This window comes from Lissotriton vulgaris, unplaced genomic scaffold (assembly GCF_964263255.1).
Source record: "Lissotriton vulgaris unplaced genomic scaffold, aLisVul1.2 SCAFFOLD_1389, whole genome shotgun sequence".
Classification (NCBI taxonomy): Eukaryota; Metazoa; Chordata; class Amphibia; order Caudata; family Salamandridae; genus Lissotriton; species Lissotriton vulgaris.
Window position 1 is genome coordinate 541,118 of NW_028240620.1, and position 20,316 is coordinate 561,433.

Genomic DNA, 20,316 nt, shown 5'->3' on the forward strand with positions numbered 1-20,316 from the left:
TATCAAGGGTAGCCTGCGGTCCGCGTCGGGAATCAGCCTGTCACAAACGTTGTTAATTTTCACATAGGGAACTTTATCAAGACTTAAATGATAAGAGTATTTAGAAGGGAAACCCTGAGTGTAATTATCACCGATCTCTATAGCAGCTACAGCTGCCAAGATGTCATCATCAATGTTACTGTTGGACTGTGTAACTGCGGCTACTACATATGTTGCTACTGCGGTCTTTGCTGCTTCATCAGCAAGACTGTTACCAACAGCGTGTGCTCCTACACGCTGGTGACCAAGAATATGAATTACATTTACGAGAGGCAGACATTCTTTAAGTTCTGCGACTCGAACTCATAGGATCTTGTGCTTAATTGTGCCACCTTTGAAATCACAATGGAATGAGTCCAAAAGAATACATTTTTATTGAAGGACTGAACAAAGTAATAAGAGTCACTCACAATTAAAGTAGTCACACGAGGGTCAGCAAACTCCAATGCAAGCACTAGAGCACAGTTTGAGAAAGGTGTGTCAGGGCAAGCTTTGTTTTTTATAGTCTGTTATGGAAAAATTCCAATCACACAATGGTTAATTTTTTTGCTTTAATAAAGGTGTTACTATATTACTATATTCGTGATAGTACATAGGAGAACAGCCAGCACGTGTTTCACCCCTTACATGGCCATCCGGCCTGGGACTTCCTCAGGGCGTTACGAATCAGGTTGAAGAAGTATATCTGGTCATTTTTTTCTGTGGATAAATAGGGATTCCCTGATTTTGGTGCAATGCCGGTACGAGTCGTCTCGTGCGATTGGCATTTTTCCATAATAGACTATAAAAAACAAAGCTTGCCCTGACACACCTTTCTCAAACGTTGCTATAATAAGGGGGATAGGGGTTTCCCCATGCCGAGGGCAAGCTTGACAAAAAAGAGGGACCATTGCTCATTAAACGGGCAGTAAGGGATTGGGACATTTTACCCCTCATGCTCACTAACCGAAGCACTAGAGCACGTAGTTCTGCCAACTGGGCGGTACAGTCACCTAATGTCTGCGTGTGCACGACATCGGACTTGAATTCTCCTTTCACCATGGTACCAGCCACGATTGTGCAGGCCACTGAATAAGAATGCTTAGATCCTATCGCCAGTTGCGCCGAACTGTTGTAAAGTAATCTAGGACCCTAATATGAATTTCCAGATTCATGCCCAAATATGGATTTAACTTATAATACCGTTATATAGGCATAAGAATCATGACCATATTTAGTCAGTCAGCGTAGTCCTAACATGGTGCTTCCTCTGCCTCTAAGCCCCTAGAGAGTACAACTGGCTCTGGGGCATGACGAACTTACTGTAGCCCCAAGAGAATACTCTAAGCCTCCAGTATTGATTTGTCCCAGACCCCTGGAACGTATTGCGCACTTCATTCACCTAGTGACGTTAATATGTCTACCCTTGTGCGTCAAACACAGCACCTTTTTAGAATAAATATGCCCAGGTTTTCCTTGTTAAACACACAGTGGTTTGGAGCAGATCGACTGACTACTCGCCCTATGCCCTGCTGTTTGCGAGAGCTGAAGGAGGCGACCCTCCCATTTGATGCACTGAGAGAGACGCTGTCTTTCTCTCCAACCGAGTAAATCCAGCTCCGGTGTTCCCTGCCGTCCTTGTAGGCTGCCGGGAAATCGAGTTCTGAGAGAGAGAGATACAAGACCTCCGACATTCTAAATCAAGGTACGGAGCTGATTAGCCTCAGAGAATTCTTGGTGTTAGAATATTGGCAGAGAAATTATTTAACTTAACCGACTTCTCCCTTATCTCTTCCCGTACTAAACTCAGGTTAGGTACACAGGGTAGGCATAAGCTAGAAGCACCAGTTGAGTCAGTTTAGACATTTTATTATTGTTGTATAGATTTTATATGTTTTAGATGCATCTTATGGCTGAGAAAATAGAATATGCTTTTACATTATAATTTCATAATACTCTTTACGGTACGCACTTTATTTTATGACAAGTATTGCAATTGTAGCAGTTCACTTCTCATGTGTGAGAAAACAGACTGTTCAATAAATAACATCTTTTATTGAAAATGCCCGTCTCTCTTTCTCTACACTTCTTGTGAAACTAGGCATGCACTACTGATTGAGTAAAATACCCTCTATTGTTTTTCATGACTCTGGAGATTCCCTCCTCATTCATGGAGATGCAAAGTTGTCATGTTGTATGGTTGTCAGAAACTAAATCCCTTCTTGTCTAAGTAGGAAGCCTAACACATTCTCTTACATTCGAGAAAGTTTCTAGTGACCTCTGAGCTTGCTGGCAAAAACGTAAGTCTAATATAGTCAGCAGAGATCTAGGTGACCTCAGTCCCTTGTCTATACTGTTGTCTATATTATTCCAATGCGCAGATGCCTATTGGGACTATAGGAACTACACTACAGAACCATCAGTGTAAATGATACAACGGTAATCCTCAAGCGTGCGCATGGACAGTGGAGCAGGATGAACAAACTCATACTGTAAGAACTCCTGAGTTCGTAATGAGGGGTCAAAGATAAATGTGACATCCGGAGATGTCAACGAAGTTGCCCATTGTATCCAATTAGGATATATAACTTTAGAATTTGGTACACTGGCTTTCCACTGCTTCAAATGCAGGATAAGGTGTAACAACCAACATGTGTTTTCCTTGTGACAACGCTCTCTCTTTTAGAATCACCATCTGTACAGATGTCAAGACTTTCTCGACAGAAGAAAATCGCTTTTCAGCCGAAGTGTGCAAGTGTGACTTGTAAGCGATAGGCACTGTGTCTCCTTCATTAAACAACAAGTACGTGAAACCCACGGCACCAGGCACAATTTTTATTACCAGGTTAGTGTGGTTATCCTGAGTCAATAAGTACTTAGATTCAAGAAGATCAGACTGCAAAAATTGCAGAATAGCTGAATGTTCAGGCAGCCAGCATGACTTGGTAAAAGTTGGTTGTATCAAAGCATATAGAGGTTTGATATGCTGGGCATAATCAGGAATAAAAGTACGCCCGAAATTCAAAAATCCCAGCAAGGATTGTAGTTTTTTCAGAGTTGTAGGAGACCGTAAACGTGCGCATTTCTCCAGGAAGTGAGGTGCAAGACCTCTACCTTCATTCTTTTTCTCATAGCCCAGGAACAACACTGTGTACTCCGCAATGTGTGACTTTGCAAAGTTAAATTTATAACCGAAGTCCGAAAACATAACTATGATGCGGTCAATGCAACACAGATGCGGCCATAATTCGTCAGGACAGGTTATGACAAAAAAAGCCATTGGAAATGTCTAGTGTGGTCTTAAATCTTTTTCGCACCAGACTGTCAACGAGAGCTGAACTGTGGGTGTTCTGTACCGCACATGTGCGACAATGTGAATTTAAATGTCGAGAATCCGAAACCAGGCAGTACGACTCATCAGGTTTGGTAACGGTGAAACAAGGATTATTCATGGGGGAAACACATGTCTCAATCACACCTTGATATTCTAATTGATCAAGGATTTCCGCAACAGAGATTTAGCCTCTCGCCGTATGGGATATTGGGGTTGTAGCTGTGGAATAGACCGCAATGGAATCTCGTGTCTGGGAGAAAGTTTATCCCACTCGACTCAAGTACGGTACAACGCAGGTGCAAGCACCAGAGCCCACTCTTCTGCAAAGTTCTGCGGACAGCTCCTTGGGCACAGTGTGCAGAAAAGTAGGGAGGGTCAGCTCCTCCCTTTTCGGATGTAGAGGTCAGATGTTCCCAAAAAATCCCTTTTATTACACGTTGGATGTCACCTTCAATTAAAAGAACTATATCATATAGTCTGTCAGGGGGAGCCACCATAGTGTCAGTAGTTTCCACTGTGATAAGTGTCAGTTGCTGTCGCCTTCAGATATGGACGCAGAGCTTGCCGCACTATTGTAACCTCCGCTGCGCTGTCGAGCAGCGTTAATGCCCATGTCAGGTTCCGAAGCTGTGTTCTCACTATCCATGGCATACTTACGGTTAACGCAGCAACTTTCTTTTTCTGAAAATGAGGGCGTTAACGTGGCAAGTCGTCCTGCTTGCCTTTACCATCAGATGGGCGGGGCTGCTCATGTCCTTGTGGGGCACCCCGACCCCTGCCGTGCTCTCCGCCACCAGCTTGCGTGCCCAATATTTCCTGTGAAGAACTAGGAGAATGTTGCTCAGGAACCTGAAATCTATCAGGAGACCTAATTCTTGCGTGGTCGCGCAAATCATAAGTGTGCTCAGTAGACACTACATGACACAGCTTGCCGAAGCAAGTGCCGAAAGAAGCCGACCCTCCAGCAGACGCACTGAGAGTGACGCTGTCTTTTCTCTGGCTGAGAAATCCAGCTCCAGTGTTTCCAAGCTACCCTTGAGGGTTGTTGGGAAATCGAGTCCTGAGAGATACTAGACCTCCTTTATTCTAAAACCAAGGTACGGAGCTGATTAGACCCTTAGAGAGATTCTTGGCAAAAGAATACTGAAACTAAGCTACACCTCACTTACTTCTTCCCTTGTACTAGACCTAGGTTAGGTACACCGGGGTAGGCGTATTTTAGAAGCACCAGTTGAGTACTTTTAGTCCTTATTTATTAATGTATGTATTCTATGTATTTTATGGCTTAGAAACCATGTCATGCTTTTACAGTATTATTTTAAAATACTCTTCGTACTGTACGCATTGTATTTTGCAACCAGTATTACGATTGCAGCAGTTAATTTCTTCTGCATGAGACAGAAAACTGTTCAATAAATACTTTTTATTGAAAATGCCTGTCTCTCTATTTCTCAGCACCTCTGGTGAAACGTAGCATGCACGATTGACTGAGTGAAATAACTATCTATTGTTTCCACGACTCTAGAGATACATTTCTTATTCTTGGGAAACAAAGTTGTCATGTTTATGCGGTTGTCAGAAACTAATCCCTTCTCGTTTATTCGAGAAAGTTTCTAGTGACCTCTGAGCTAGCTGGCACTCACAATTAAGTCTAATATATTCGATAGAGACCTAGTCGACCTCAGTAATACGTCTAATCTATATTATATGTTATTCCAATGCGCAGAGCCTATTGGGAATATAGGAACTACACTATGATTCCCAACTCGACAGCCGCCTCCGGACTGTGCTCATCCTGAACACGCTTGATCACAGAGGGCAAGACAGTCATAGACGGCGTGCCGAAACACTTCGCATATACTGCTTTACAATTCTCACAATCTGTTACCTCTAGCAATAAGTCTTTCTGCAAACTAATTGTGAGAATCCTGTGTTTTTCCACAGGAGTGGTATTAGGAAACACTGCTTCCAATAAGGCATATCGTACTTAGTTTGGGGGTGCTTGCCCATTACCGAATTAACTGAATTTACCACGACGGAACTAATCGACATCCCGGCCGGTCCAACTTATTGCGCTGCAAGAAACAATGGCCTAAAGCCCTATGTACCCCAACAAAAGAGGTATACAGTTGATACAAGTCGTTAATCGGGGCATTGAGATAACGTGGATATGGTGTGAACCCGGCTAAGACTGGCCAAGTGGCCCCAGGAATGGACAAGGGACCTAACCGAAACGGAGTTACGTGTGCGGGAGGGTGCCATTAAACCAAACACGATGCTGCCATGCCGAAATTGGAATCTCTTGTGTCCTATATGGAGTGTAGTTCACAGGAATCGCAGTGTGAATGTATGTATGGAATGTATCCTCATCCGCATTTATTGCAGGAAATATAACCCAAGAGTAGAAAAGCTCAAAGGGCTGAGCTATGTCAATATCACCCATAAGGACATAGAGAAGAAAAACAATTTATAAATTGCAACACAAAAAGGGTAGTAATTCAAAACGTGAACCTTTTTATAAATCTCAAGTTTGAATTAACCTATAACACATTCGTATAGGTAGGTTAATCCGTCACGCCTGTTAACCGGAAACAGTCGTAAGGGTATTGTGGACATATAAAGCTCTAATCAAGACGTTGGGCGCCATGTTGGAGGGATTTTGATTATGCACAGAACTATGCTCAGGAAACCAGGACCTCAGTGTATTGTGGTGTACCTAAAACCCACCTCAGTGCCCAGAACCCCTATCCAACTAGCATCAGTGTCTCATTCGTTCTCCGTACTAAAGCGAAGCTACCAATGATTAGACAACCCAGAACAAGTGACTTTGGGACCTCTCAGGAATAGTGGGAATCAAGAACACTATTTCATTTTTATTCTCATAAATGCCCACAATGTGAGTAATCAGAGACAAGGTATAGTTTAAAATGTTTATTTCAACTACGTGCTCTAAGATGCAATATCGTTGGTAACATCAGTAAAAAGACGCATAAAATCAATACAATCAGCATTGTTACAATTCCATAAAATAGAAAGGGAGAAATCATATTATAATGATAGTGGAACCAGGTCTATAGCGCCTTTTGTACCACACTCCCCTTGCTAGGTATTATAATATTAGAGGATCTCTAGGTTAAAACGGGGACCGCCTACCTCCAAAGTCAGGTAAAGTGAATCACATCCCAGATCAGCACAGCTCTTTGTCGATGGAAAGGTTTTTTCCAAGTGCTAGTCTCATGCATGCAGTGCAATATTAAAAGCACCTGAGTTTCAGAAATGAGCAGCTGTGTTCGTTTTGTGTCTAGAGCGTGGGTCGATCAACCTGCATCAACAGCATACATTGTTATTTTAACCTTGAACACTTTGTGCAGACTTGAGGTCGCACTGTGAGTCTAGAGATGTGAAAACCAGACCGTTCTCGTGTAAAGGAAAAGCAAGCAGTTTGTCTTTATAAAAACAGAAACATGTAGTGTCATGTGCAAAAGCAGCAAAATGGCGTTTGAGCAACTAACTCACTTATGCTAATATAGCAATGTGTGCAGGTAGAACCGTATCCTCACTACACTTTTACAGGTAGCATGAACAGGAACTCTTGGATGTTTTTCTTTGTAATTCTTCATCGCCAAATAAAAACCACCAGTGTTTCTTTTCTTTTATTCCACATTGTGCTAGTCTCCCAGTGGATTTCCTGTTATGTCACGTTGTTTTTACTATGTGTACCGAAGTGAACAATCACTGGGAACAGACACTTTTATTATTCTACAAATCTTTGGTTTTCTTCTTTTCTTCTAGTCGAGTCTTCATTCATCTGGTATTTGAATATCCCACATAATTATATATTTTTCCTGTAATTCCTTCATCTCACAATAACGGCACTGTTCTGCTCCTGTCTATGTCCTCAGATGAGTCAATATTATTGTTAATGTTCGTAAGTTCTTTCTGAACTCACTGCATCTCTAGGATTATTTCTAAGTGAGTTAAATGAAGGTGTGTGTTTGCTGAGGCTATGCAGGATAAGAAATTGACAAAAGCTTGTCGCACTTTTAGTGCAATTGTAAGGTTTAGCCCAGGTGTGTCTGCAATTGACAAAATCACTTCTGACATTCATTGCAATGCCCATTTTTACTCTGTGTATGTTAGTTGATGTATCCGTAGGTTTATTAACTGACAGAAGATATTCACACATTCACTGCACCTGAAAGGATTTTTCTCTGTGAGCATTAACGGATGAATCCTTAATGCAAAAAATTTCCTACAGGTACTTCTACACTCACTACAGTTGTACAGTATTTACAGAGTGTGTGTAAGCTGATGTCTACATAGGCTTGATAATTGACTACATTGCTTCACACATTCATTGCACTTGAAGGCTTTTCTTCTGCGTGTGTTCGCTGATGCCTGTTTAGGATTGATAATGGACTTCAGCTTTTCAAACATTCATGGCATTTAAAAGATTTGTTTCCCCTTTGTGAGCTCGCTGATGATTTCTTAATGCTGAAGAGTAAGTAAAGCTACTTCCACATTCACCGCAATTGTATGGTTTTTCCTCAGTGTGTATTCGCTGATGTCTCCGGAGGCTTGTTAACCGACTGAAGCTCTTCACACATTCACTGCACTGGTATGGTTTTTCCCCTGTGTGTGTTCGCTGATGTGTTTGGAGATGTGCTAACCGACTGAAGCTCTGCACACATTCACTGCAATGGTATGGTTTTTCCCCTGTGTGTATTTTCTGATGTCTAAGGAGGGTTGATAATTGACTAAAGCTCTTTACACATTCCTTGCAATGGTATGGTTTTTCTCCTGTGTGTGTTCGCTGATGAGCTTGAAGTATGTGTAACCGACTGAAGCTCTTCACACATTCACTGCAATGGTATAGGTTTTCCCCTGTGTGTGTTCGCTGATGTGCTTGAAGTTCTTGTAACCGACTGTAGCTCTTCACACATTCACTGCACTGGTATGGTTTTTCCCCTGTGTGTATTCTCTGATGTGTGTGTAGCTGTGAAATCTGATTGAAGCTCTTTGCACATTCCTTGCAATGGTATGGTGTTTCCCCTGTGTGTATTCTCTGATGTGTGTAGAGGTTTGAAATTTGACTGAAGCTCTTTGCACATTCATTGCAATGGTATGGTTTTTCCCCTGTGTGTATTCGCAGATGTGTTTGGAGGTGTGATAACCGACTGAACCTCTGCACACATTCCTTGCAATGGTATGGTTTTTCCACTGTGTGTGTTCGCTGATGTGCTTGAAGTTCTTGTAACTGACTGAAGCTCTTCACACATTCACTGCAATGGTATGGTTTTTCCCCTGTGTGTATTCTCTGATGTGTGTATAGCTGTGAAATCTGATTGAAGCTCTTTACACATTCCTTGCAATGGTATGGTTTTTCCCCTGTGTGTATTCTCTGATGTGTGTGGAGGTTTGAAATTTGACGGAAGCTCTTTACACATTCATTGCAATGGTATGGTTTTTCCCCTGTGTGTATTCGCAGATGTATTTGGAGGTGTGATAACCGACTGAAGCTCTTTACACATTCATTGCAATGGTATGGTTTTTCCCCTGTGTGTATTCGCAGATGTGTTTGGAAGTTTGATAACCGACTGAAGCTCTGCAAACATTCCTTGCAAAGGTATGGTTTTTCCCCTGTGTGTACTCGCTGATGTCTGTGGAGGTTTGCAATTTGACTGAAGCTCTCTACACATTCCTTGCAATGGTATGGTTTTTCCCCTGTGTGTATTCTCTGATGTCTGTGGAGGTTTGCAATTTGACTGAAGCTCTCTAGACATTCAGTGCAATGGTATGGTTTTTCCCCTGTTTGTATTCGCTGATGCTCTTTTAGGGTTTCTAATTGGCTAAAGTTCTTGACATATTCAATGCAATTGCACGTTTTGTCTCCTGACCGTGTTTCCTGAAGGGTCAGCATAGTTAATAAACCACTTGCGTTATTTTCACATTCCCTGTAGGTGTGTGATATTTTGGACACTTGATTTCTGATTTAACAATAAAATACAAGACTCACTAAATACCTGCCACATTCATAACATAAGTAAGGCTTCCTTGTGGGTGATTGCATTTTTAGAATGGATAATGGCTACGCATGCTTCGGGTAAAGCTTAATCTTCCTTCCGGTAGGTGCAAATTGGGACAATACTCTGTGCTTTAGGCAGCAGAACCATTCGTTCCTTTTCCCTTCAGTTGTTAGGCTCCACTTCATTGTGCTTTTCCCTGGTGCCTGTGGTTTGGCTAGAAAGAGTTTGCAATACACCTAGAGCACTGAATGGTGGTCTGTTGCCAGTTTAGATAGCGAAGCACTGCTCTAGCCATATCGTGATGATGAAGCGACTTGTAATGTGTACAGCTACTCCAAAGAGTGTCCTGGGGCCAAGCAAAGGTCAGAAAAGAAAGTAAATCCGGTTGTTTCAAACATAGACAAAAAGCCAAGTTTTCAACCTTTTTTAAACATTATCATGTAGCTAACAGCTCAAAGCTGATGAGGGAGTTTGTTCCAAGCTATGGATCCCAAATAGACACGAGACCTTCCTCCAACTCTCATGCCAGCCTCATGATCAAACCTGGTGTTGGATGCATGTTTATGCAGGTGGATTGTCAGTTTTGTTATCTTGGTGGTCTTAATTTTGTTGAGGTCATTTCTTCGCCTTGGGGTGTCGAGGTGCAGAGCTCAGACTCGTTCACTCACTGAATTGCCTTTGACTGCTTCTTCCTGGATCTGTCCTCTGCCTCTGATTGCACTGAAGTTTTCGGAGCTCCTTATTTTTGATAATTGTTGCAGGTTTGATGTGTTTTCTTCATTATTCATAATCAATCCGTGCATTTAAGGCTAATTTTCTGTTGGATGTAAAGAAATGCAATATTACTAAATGCAAATGTAATATAATGTGAATACACAATATTTAATCAGCTGTAGAAGACATCTCTTCGCTACCATATTTGAAATTTAGTAAGGAACATTTTACCATACATAGATATTTCATTAAAACTGTGGTTGAACATGTCACATCTTATTTACTTCTGAAAAGGCAGTGATTTACCATTATTCACTGAGTAACTTACTAAAGAAAGGGCAGTCACAGAGCACTCATGCTACATAGACAGTTTTAGGTAGATATACATGGACAAGATTTCATTTAAACAGAACAGATTGTTGAAAAAGAGAGGAATCAGGAAGCGCTGCCGTTAATTCAGTTTCAGAAAGTATCTACCAAAGGTATCTCTTCAGGAAGTGTATAACAAAGGTAACGATTCAGGAAGTATTTAACCAAGGTAACTCTTCAGGAAGTGTATAACAAAGGTAACTCTTTAGGAAGAGTATAACAAAGGGAACTCTTCAGGAAGTATACATGACAAAGGTAACTCTTTAGGAAGTATATATGACAACGGTAACTCCAGACACCTTCTTCCACAATGCTTTCATGTTCACACTGGATCAGCTCAAATGCCAACTCCCGCCTTTACCTTGCAGCTCATTAAGGGCCTTACTACGAGTGCGACGGCCCTCATGATAATAATGTAATAAATAATGTAATATGGCTTCTTATATAGCACACTTATCACCACTAGAGGGTCTCAAGGCGCTTGCTTTGTTAACCCGTCCTGGTATTTCCCTGTGAGATGTCCCCTACTGGGTACCCCCAAGGTGAAAGCCAGGCATCCCGCCGCGGGGGGCCGTAGTGGAGATTGAGCAAGCTATTGCCCAGAGTTGCAGAGTGTGAACCCCTGATTTGAGTAGGCACCGAAGCGAGAATTATCGAGTCTGTGGACATTTGAGCTCAAGACCCTGCCGCGTCGGGAATCGAACCCTGGTCCCGGGTCTGACCTCTCCTTCAGTGTCTGCCTCCTCTAACCGGTGAGCCACACTTCTCCACGCCGTACGCACGGTGGTGGTCCAACTGCCACCATCCTAGCGGTCTGACCGCCGTATTATGAGTGTGGTGGGAGGACCACCACAAGACCGCCATCCCGCCAGGATGAAGGATCCCGCTGTGGAGGCGCTCTGCAAACACCCTGAATATGTTGGCAGTGCTGATGTCGCCGAGCATTTTACGTCTGCATATCCACCGCCCTTTTCATGGCGGGACCCAACATGAAAAGGATAAAGGACATGCAGGTAAGGGGGCCCTAACAGTTCCCCGACCGATTCTGCTCCTGGGGTTGCATGCGGGGGGCACATGTTGTGCAACCTCATGGAATTGCACCCTTGTTCCTGCATAGTGTGGCATGCATGACATGGTGCTGGAACGTGCTGCAGGTACTCTTAAGGTGGTGATATGCTGTTTATACTCTCAAATGAGCCGACAACAGCCGCTGCGAGACCGCTGCTGCACGCCCACCCACCCCGGATTTAGGCCATAATCCGGCGGCGGGCTCTCAATGGGCCTGCCAGTCTGCTTGGTACCTCCGCTGTGGCAGTCCCATTGGAAGACTGCCACACTTGTAATAAGGCCCTAAGTCACCTTCAACACATTTTACAGCCCTCCTACTTCAAGCATTTCTGTTTCCTTCTAACCTAGAAGACTGGAGCATTATCCTGAGTTGAGGTGGATTTTCTATCAGCGGAATATATATCCATCTCCCTTAAACTATTGACTGATTCTGCCCTGAAAGACAACTTAAAAAGTGAGTCTTTAGTTCTTCCTAAAGTAGGTAAAGTTAAGATCCTGTTGTATTTCAATCAGCAGCTCCTTCCGGGGTTTTCTGGGAAACAGAATGAGGGGTTATTTCCAATGGCCTGTCTTTATATTGCGCACACAGATATGGCAAACAAACATTAAATCATGTAATTTATTATTCAATAATATCAGTCATTTATTCCTTATAGAGAATCCATCACAACCAATAATTTAACTGAAATATCTCCCAATCAAACAGATGTGTGCATATAAATAATTGTTTTTCAACATTTACAAGATGTTTGACTTATTGTTGTCTGTTTGAATCCCACGATGCTACTTTGTGACTCAACAGGGCTTTGGTAGAGCGGGAGGAGGTGTCTGTTGTCCACAGGTGAAGTGTCATTTCTCCCATCCCATATTTCTTTTATCCAGGTTTACATCATTCCATGTCCTTCAACTCCCTACTCCCCTCTATTTGTGTACTCACTCCACAGGGTTCATTGTTGGGTGAGGCAGGGAAACACACTTGAAGCATGCACACAGCAGATGCAGATAATGGCCTGACAGTCAAGAGGCCATGGTTGGCAGTACAGAGCTCACAAGCTTCATTTCAGAAGCTCACCTGGGAGGTACTAAAGGAGGAGGTGCACAGGAAGGGGCCTATTAGCTATAAACAGAGAGAGTGCACAGGTGGGTGCTTGTGAGATATAAACAGATGAGGTGCACATATAGGTACCTATGAGGTACAAACAGAGCAGGCGCACAGGTAGGTGCAAATGAGGTTAAAACAGAGGAAGTGAAGAGGTAGGTGCTTCAGTGCCTCTGGGACTATATCTGCCTCTAGGCCCTCTTCCTATAATGCTGGCTCTTGCTCCTTCTACAACACTTGCTGCAGACATGGGGCCTGATTTAGAGTTTATCGGACAGGTTATTGCTTCAAACATGACAGATCCCGTCCACTTTATTACAACTGACACCGGATATAATGCACTTTTAATAGGGTGGACGGGACACCTGCCACATTTATGACGGAATAAACCATTTGCCTAAATATAAATCGGGCCCTTGGCAGACATTGTGTCCAGTGTCCTCTCAGTGTTGGAAAGCATCCATTTTATTAACGGCACAGTATTATTTCACTACTGCTGTGACTTGCAGTCATAAGGCCATTATGAACGGACTAAGTTGTGTGCCAGAAAGCTTGTGAATAGTTTAGCAAGAATGTTTAGGAGGGAGATGGGTCTGTATGATGAGCAGGACTAGGGGGCTTTCCAGGGCCTGTGAATAAGTGTTATTACTGTTTCTCTCTTAGGGCCATATGTATCAACACATTTCCCCATAGACACAGATGGGTAAAACCCTTTGATACATCTGGCCCTAAGTGTCAGTGGGCTTGTCTGTGTCCCCAGAATAGTTGTTTACAGCTTATCCTATTTATGCTCAAAGAGTTGGAGTTTTTAGGACTAAGCAGCTCTTTCAACAATGTTTGAAAACTAAACTAGTCAGATGATCGCTGCCAGGTGTACATGTTTTGCGTGTGTAGAATCACACACTAGTAAATGCAGCGCACGCAAGCTTCGCCTTGTCAGTTTGTGAATGAACACTAACTTGTGAGTTAGTAAGTGAGAATTCACAGACCCCAATCTGACTCTGACACTGGAAACAGAGTTTCACTTCAACAAAATGCAGGAGTAACTCTCCTTCCAGGGTAGGAAGAGAAATGGATCACCCTCTAAACGTGGTGGCGAGTAGTGCTATATGGTTCATAGCACCATTTATCCAGGCAAAACTGGGGAAATGGTACAATGCACTGGGAAAATGGCATGTGATGATAATGTGACATGACATTCCTGCACATGTTCTTTTGAACTTTTTTGGGGATGCCTGTGTCCAGTTTATCAAGGCCCAAGGTTAAGTTTCAAGTCAAGAGATTGTGCAGGATTAGACTAATTATAATGTCATACATTCCAACAAATGCCTTTACCACGCAATACCTTTACCACGTACCACCTTTACCACGCAAGTCTTTACCATGCATATGCCTTGACCACGTAACACCTTTCCCACGCAAGTCTTTACCACGTACCACCTTCACCACATACGTCTTTACCATGCATATGCCTTGACCACATACCACCTTTACCACACAAGTCTTTACCATGCATATGCTATGACTACGCATAAAGAAAGATTTACAAAAATGGCCCTGCCAGTAAAGGGTGGGTGCCCTTGAGCCCACCCAGGGCACCCACATCATTATTGTTGGGGCCCAGAGGGGGTCCCTAAGCCTTCGTGATGCCAGCGGGAGCCAGCATTGTTCCTACCCGTAGGGAGCAGCTTAAAATCCTGCGCTCTACGGGCAGGAGCAATTTTTTCATGTGTTTCTCTGCCCCCCTTTATAAGCAGTGCATTGTGGGTGGCGTAAGTTATAGTTAGCCCATGTAACTATAACTGCTGAGTTGATATGGTTTTGTGTGTGTAAAATCTGATTCTAAGTAAATGTCCCTGTACCCTTTTTTTCTGTGAATTTCTAAAGTTTTTGATGCTATTTCCTACCTATAACGTCCCTGTAACCTTGGCTTTTTTTCGCTCACCCATACAGGTACTCATACACCCACATACTCCCCTATAAAGCTACTCACACTGCCACTTACTCATACACCCACGTATTTACCCATTCAGCCACCCAAACACCCACTCACTTACCCATACAGCCACTGACACAGTCTCTCACTGACCCATACAGTCACTGACAGCCTCTCACTCCCCATACAACCACTCACACACCGACATAACCACTAACATAACCATTCACACATCCATACTACCATTCACACATCCTTACAGCCACTTACACAGACATTCCCTCTCCAATACAGTCACTCACAACCACAGAGCGTGACCAACCTCTGTGCATAGTGGACACACTCTGAGACAGCTCCACGCCCGGACCAACTAATGCTGCCAAATCCTGTTTTGCTAGGATGCATCCTACACCCAGACGAGAGAAGTGTGACTGCACAGCGGAAGGCGGATGATATACCCACTCCAAAACAGTCGATGGGACCTCTAGGCAGCCAAACACAGCGACTGTGCTGAATCCATTTGAGGCCTAACCAATTCGCCTGATCCCGATACGGGTTAAACAGCACCTTTTTGAGAGATCACGGGGACGAGGACGGCACAGAGAGGTACGATAATCCAACCAGTTGGGGACCCCTGCATTCCGGGACTATAGAGAGAACCCTGGATGCGGGCAAGGACCCTGAGAGCTGCATCACTGAGGCCTCTGGACCCGTCCCCGGCATGACACACTGAGCGAACCCGCGCCTCTCCAGCTCCACCCTCCCCCCAAACCTGCATTGTACTGAACTACTGGGACCACTGGACAGAGTGGGGGCAGGTCCAAGTGGGGCCCGGGGGTTGGATGGCCGGCAACAGAGGCCAGCAAACTGGCGCAGTGCACGGTACAGCTCACAACCTCGCCCCTGCGCAACACCAGACTTGGCTGCGATCTCCAGTGGGTGAGCAAAGACCTGCAAACTCCCCCTGGGTATGTGAAATGCCCAAACACCCCTTCTGCACAGGACTAACGGTGGCCCGGCAGCACTTCGGGGCAACACCTGGGCACTGTCCTACATTGTGACTGGCCTGGGACGAACACACATGCAGTGGCTGTGCTCGACCACGAAAGAAAAATGGTGAGTAGAGACTCTCGGTGCTCCCCCATCCACCCTCCTACTACTTTATATACACGAAGAGGTTGAGTAGGCCCCAAGATACTGCCCATAAACATGGGCCTTCCCTGATGCTGGGCGGAGGAATCCCCACTGTGTGAAGTGTTACGCATCATATGGCCTACTGAGGGAAGCAAGACACTCTGCTGCACCTACCAACATAAGTCACCGTGCTCCTCCCCCATTGCAGCACGCAGACACTGGAGGGTGAACGAAGGAGCTCCAGGAGGTAGTTCAGGCTTGGGACAGAGTGGACACTGCATACAACAAGGGGCAACTCGAGAATGGAACCGAGCTAACTGCCTGAAAGAGAATTCACCAACTTAAAAGCAAAGTGTTCACTTGGGTAACATAATTTATCAGCTACCTGTGCAACAACACAGTGGGGTGGAGGGCTGTGAGTTGGAGGAAACTACTGAAGACACTACACAGAATCGCCTACTGGGGCCCACTGGTTCAGGCTAGAACCATACATACGACAGACCACACTGAGCTGCCTCCTGAAGTCAGTGCATCACCCCGTGCAAGAACAGAGACATTGCACCCAAATAGACACTTCTATCCGTAGGCACGCTGTGTGGCCTCCGGGTGCTGTGCAGGGAAACAAATAAAAATGGGAGGCCCCAAAAGTAAAGTCCCGGAGACGACCACACCTACAGGCAAACAACAAATGGAGAATACGGACCACCACCTCTCATCAGCCTTCCTTGAGCTGTGTTCCACCAACAAACATGACTTCAGAACCCGACAAACTAGACTTAATCCTACAGGAAGTTGGGGACTCCAGAAAAGGCATAGAGCAACAAATCGGCACCCTATCAACAGGATTCACACTTCTGAAAGCAGACCATGCTGAACTTGCCACCAGCGTTAAAGATAATATACTCGCTGGTGCCACAGCATAAAGAGCAAGCAATGCAAAGGACACAGCTACAGCTCCAACTGTTGGGACAACAGGAACGGATTGATGATGCGTAGGGAAGAGCTCAGAGGAATAATGTTCACACTAAAGGTCTGTCGGAAGGATGTGAAGGGCCCAACGCTACCAAGTTTATGGAGCAATGGCTCAGGGAGCATGTGGCCTCGGAGGGCCTCTCAGACTTCTGTGTGGAAAGGGCACACAGAATTCCGTCAGGCAGACCAACAGCAGGGGCCATGCCCTGTCCCATAATTGCTTGGATCCTGAACTTCAGGGATTGAGACACGCTGCTTTAAAAGGACAGAGAGGGATCCCTAATACAATATGAAAATCAGAGGATCTTATAAAAACCCCGATTACACGAGGCAGGTACAGTGGAAAGGTCCTCATATCAGGCGACAAAAAAGAAGCTTTGAACTCTTAATCTGAAGTATGCCATACTCTTCCCTGCTTGCCTGAAAGTCATATATGACCAAAAAGCAAACTTCTTCGACACCCCGGAAGATGCAGATGAATGGTTGGAGATTATGTCCCCCTCGACAGCATCAGGGTCCTCCACGCAAAGTAAACTCCGAAATCGGAAAATGGCGGCTTCTCTGAAATCACGCCATAATTATCTCACAAAGGGGGGTGGCTAGAGGGCGCACTGTAGGATGGCTGCCTGAAGTGACAGCTCCGCCGGACAGACCTCGGCCCTGCGTGTTTTCGCCCTTAAAACAGACGATATGCCACTGGAAGCGGTCAGCAGCGGAACGCTGCCACCCTACAAGATGGCGCCCGTTGGCCGACTGGAGAGCTGAGCGGTGAACTGAGCGCTGCTACGACGGGGAGCGGGGCGCCTGGAGCCTAGTGATCACGGCCGTGGCGGCCCGAGTTTGTACCCTGAGATGCGGTAGTTTAAAGCTCACTGCTCCTGTTGTGAACTGATCTGGGCGCTTCTGTCTGCAACACCACCATCGACCTAAGATGACAGCCTCCAGGGAGCAGTGCGGGGAAAGCCTCCAGGTCAGGTAGGAGAGCTCCCCCTTGCCACCTTTTGCCGCCCCTTCTCCTCATACTCCGCTCACACCATGGATGACATCAGGTGCAGGGACCTGCCGGAGCCCCTCGAATGTGTGCTGCAAGCGGCAGTAGAGTGGGGACCGTGAGAAAGTGACGGCTCTCGGATGGCGGGTAAGCCTGCATCATCTGGAGCAGTGGCCTATATTGCTCACATTACACTGCCGATTTTTGCCACTGCCTACCCCGCGCCCTATACACTGTGCAGTGTTTCACTCTCGCCGTAGCCACATTGGACCTGCATTGCCAACAGCGTGACTGCTATCCACCTGACATGGCGAAGCGGGGGTGCCACAGGCAGAACTATGACCATAAGCTTGCCCGGTGAGCTGAGTGACTGGAGCGCGGCCGCTTTCCATTTTGATTGGCGAGAATGGTTTGGAAGATTCCGGGGGCCGGCCATTTTGTGGATCATGATAATACCCGCTAGCCGACACACGAGATGACACGCCTGCCGGGCGCACCTGTCCATTAGCACGTGTCCTCGCCCTATATCCTTACTTCACCCAATACCGATGGGTTTTCTATGAACAGCACTTCAATACATGCTCTCAAACATTGTCTAACGCCATGGTCAGATGTACTCCGCCATCCTATTCTTTTTCTTCACCCAATAAGGATTATTCGTGCGGGAAACGCTACTTGAAACATATGCTTTTATCTGGTCCTGAGCCCGGTCGGGTTGGAATTATCACCGATTGAGCGACCTTCGGCTTATATTTATTTTTGTACAGCCCTGAATAGTCGCAGGCATATTGTGCCACACGCGACGAAACATTTTGCTCTTGTTTTGAATATTACTATTGCCATTGTGTTTTCCATGCCTTTGTCTCCATTACTGTATCTGATTCTATTTTGACTTTTCAACTTACTTACTCTAGAGTGTGCATGGGTTTCTGTTTTGTCTTGATTCAGTGTCAGTCTAGGTTGACACTCCACTGGGGGGTTACAGGTTTTTTCCCCTCGCCCTCTTGCACCTCATACTCCACTGATTATCCACTCTTCTTGAGTCTTAGCATTAACGTGGGCAGTGCGCCCCAGTCCTAGGACAAAAACCTTTCTTGACCCTTACTGCGCCACACAGATAGCTGAAGGCCGGGGCCTTAGCAGCCACTAATTGCATTATACATGTGGATTTCTTGCGACGACCTTCCCGGGCTGTAGTTATCTGGCAGACGATGGTGGGAGCTCACGTTGCACAGCCTTACCTGATAGCACTGCCTTGGCCTCACCTTCTGACACGAGCAGTTTCATGCTGCCACGGTTTGTTTCCTACCTCCATAGCTGCCTTTTTCACCTGAATATCTCAGCGTCTCCACCCTGTGTTCGCCCTTGGATCTAGCAGGTGACGCTACAGTGGGTGCTTGGTCTTGAACAACACAGGAACGATCATAAGTGGCCCTTCTGCGATCAACAGCGCAGACATAGAACTGCGCCGCAGGGCACCTTTTTTCCTACAGTGTGCTGCTCGCAGAGAAGTGTTCTAAGGTCTCGGCTCGTCCATCAGGATGGGGAAACCAGACAAGCAGCAATCAAAGCTTAACTTTGAATCACGCAGGGTGGTGCGTGGACCTGCAGCGCACTCTGATACAGAAACAGATGTGGACAACGCCACGGAAAGCAATATGGAATCTATTCTAAAGGCAATACAATCCAACTTGCAAGACATTAACGGGAAGCTCGACCATCTTACCAGCTGGGTGGATAACATGGCGGCCAAATTAGACATACAGGGGGAGGGCCTAGATGTGGCTGAAACCCGTATATTGGCGGTCGAGGATGAGGCACATACCACTGCTAGCAAATGTGGAGGAATGGAAAAGGTGTTGGAGGTGATCAAGGCCAAGACGGAAGATTTGGGGGCCAGATCGCGCCGCAATAACGTCCGTATAGCGGGGGTCCCTGAAACAACCAATACGGGCCGCATGGAGACATATGTTGAGGAGCTGTGTCGAGCGATTTTCGGAGTGGAACAGCTATCTCCGCTCTTCATTGTTGAGCAAGCCCACAGATCGCTGACGTCCCGTCCTCAACCAGGCGCTCCCCCTAGACCTATAGTGGCTCAAATTTTAAATTATCGGGACCGCAACTACATACTACGGATGGCGCGGGAGAAAAGGCAAGTGAACTATCAAGGTAACCAACTAGAATTCTACCTGGATTACACTATAGCTGTGCAAAAGGCCCGCAGGGAGTTCGCCACTGTTATGATGAAGCTGAGAAACATGCAGGTGGAATACGCTATGTTATACCCTGCGCATCTGAAGGTAACCTGGGAAGGTAAAACCACCATACTTCCCACTCCTAAGGTGGCCCAGGACTACCTCAAAAAAATTGCTGGCAAGCGCAAGGAACAGAAACATGCCGATCAACAGCAGGATTCTGATTGAAGAACCGACCGACGGAGACCCCTCTACTGAGATTGTTGGCGCTCCGGGGGGGTGCATGATAACTGTCCTTGACATGATGAAGTGGAGAAGTGTGGCTCAATGGTTAGAGCGGCAGACCTTGATGCAGCGCGCTGGCCAGGGACCAGGGTTCGATTCCCGCCTCGGCGGGATCGGGCTTAAATTCCTCTGACCAGATATTCTCGCCTCAGTGCTGAATCTAAGCATGGGCCCC

The 20,316-nt window shown here is 45.6% G+C and overlaps 1 protein-coding gene across 1 annotated transcript; it reads right to left on the reverse strand.

Annotated features, from left to right (window-relative positions):
- Positions 1-6,270: 6,270 nt before the first annotated feature.
- On the reverse strand, positions 6,271-10,192 carry LOC147672938 (uncharacterized). The gene has a single exon (XM_086947911.1). It carries the CDS (start codon positions 9,270-9,272, stop codon positions 7,782-7,784), a length of 1,491 nt encoding a protein of 496 aa, XP_086804037.1. The 5' UTR covers positions 9,273-10,192; the 3' UTR covers positions 6,271-7,781.
- Between the last annotated feature and the right edge of the window lie 10,124 nt (positions 10,193-20,316).

Coding starts and splice junctions, on each gene's coding strand:
- LOC147672938 (XM_086947911.1), bottom strand. CDS start 9,272: ATGCTGACCCTTCAGGAAACACGGTCAGGAGACAAAACGTGCAATTGC.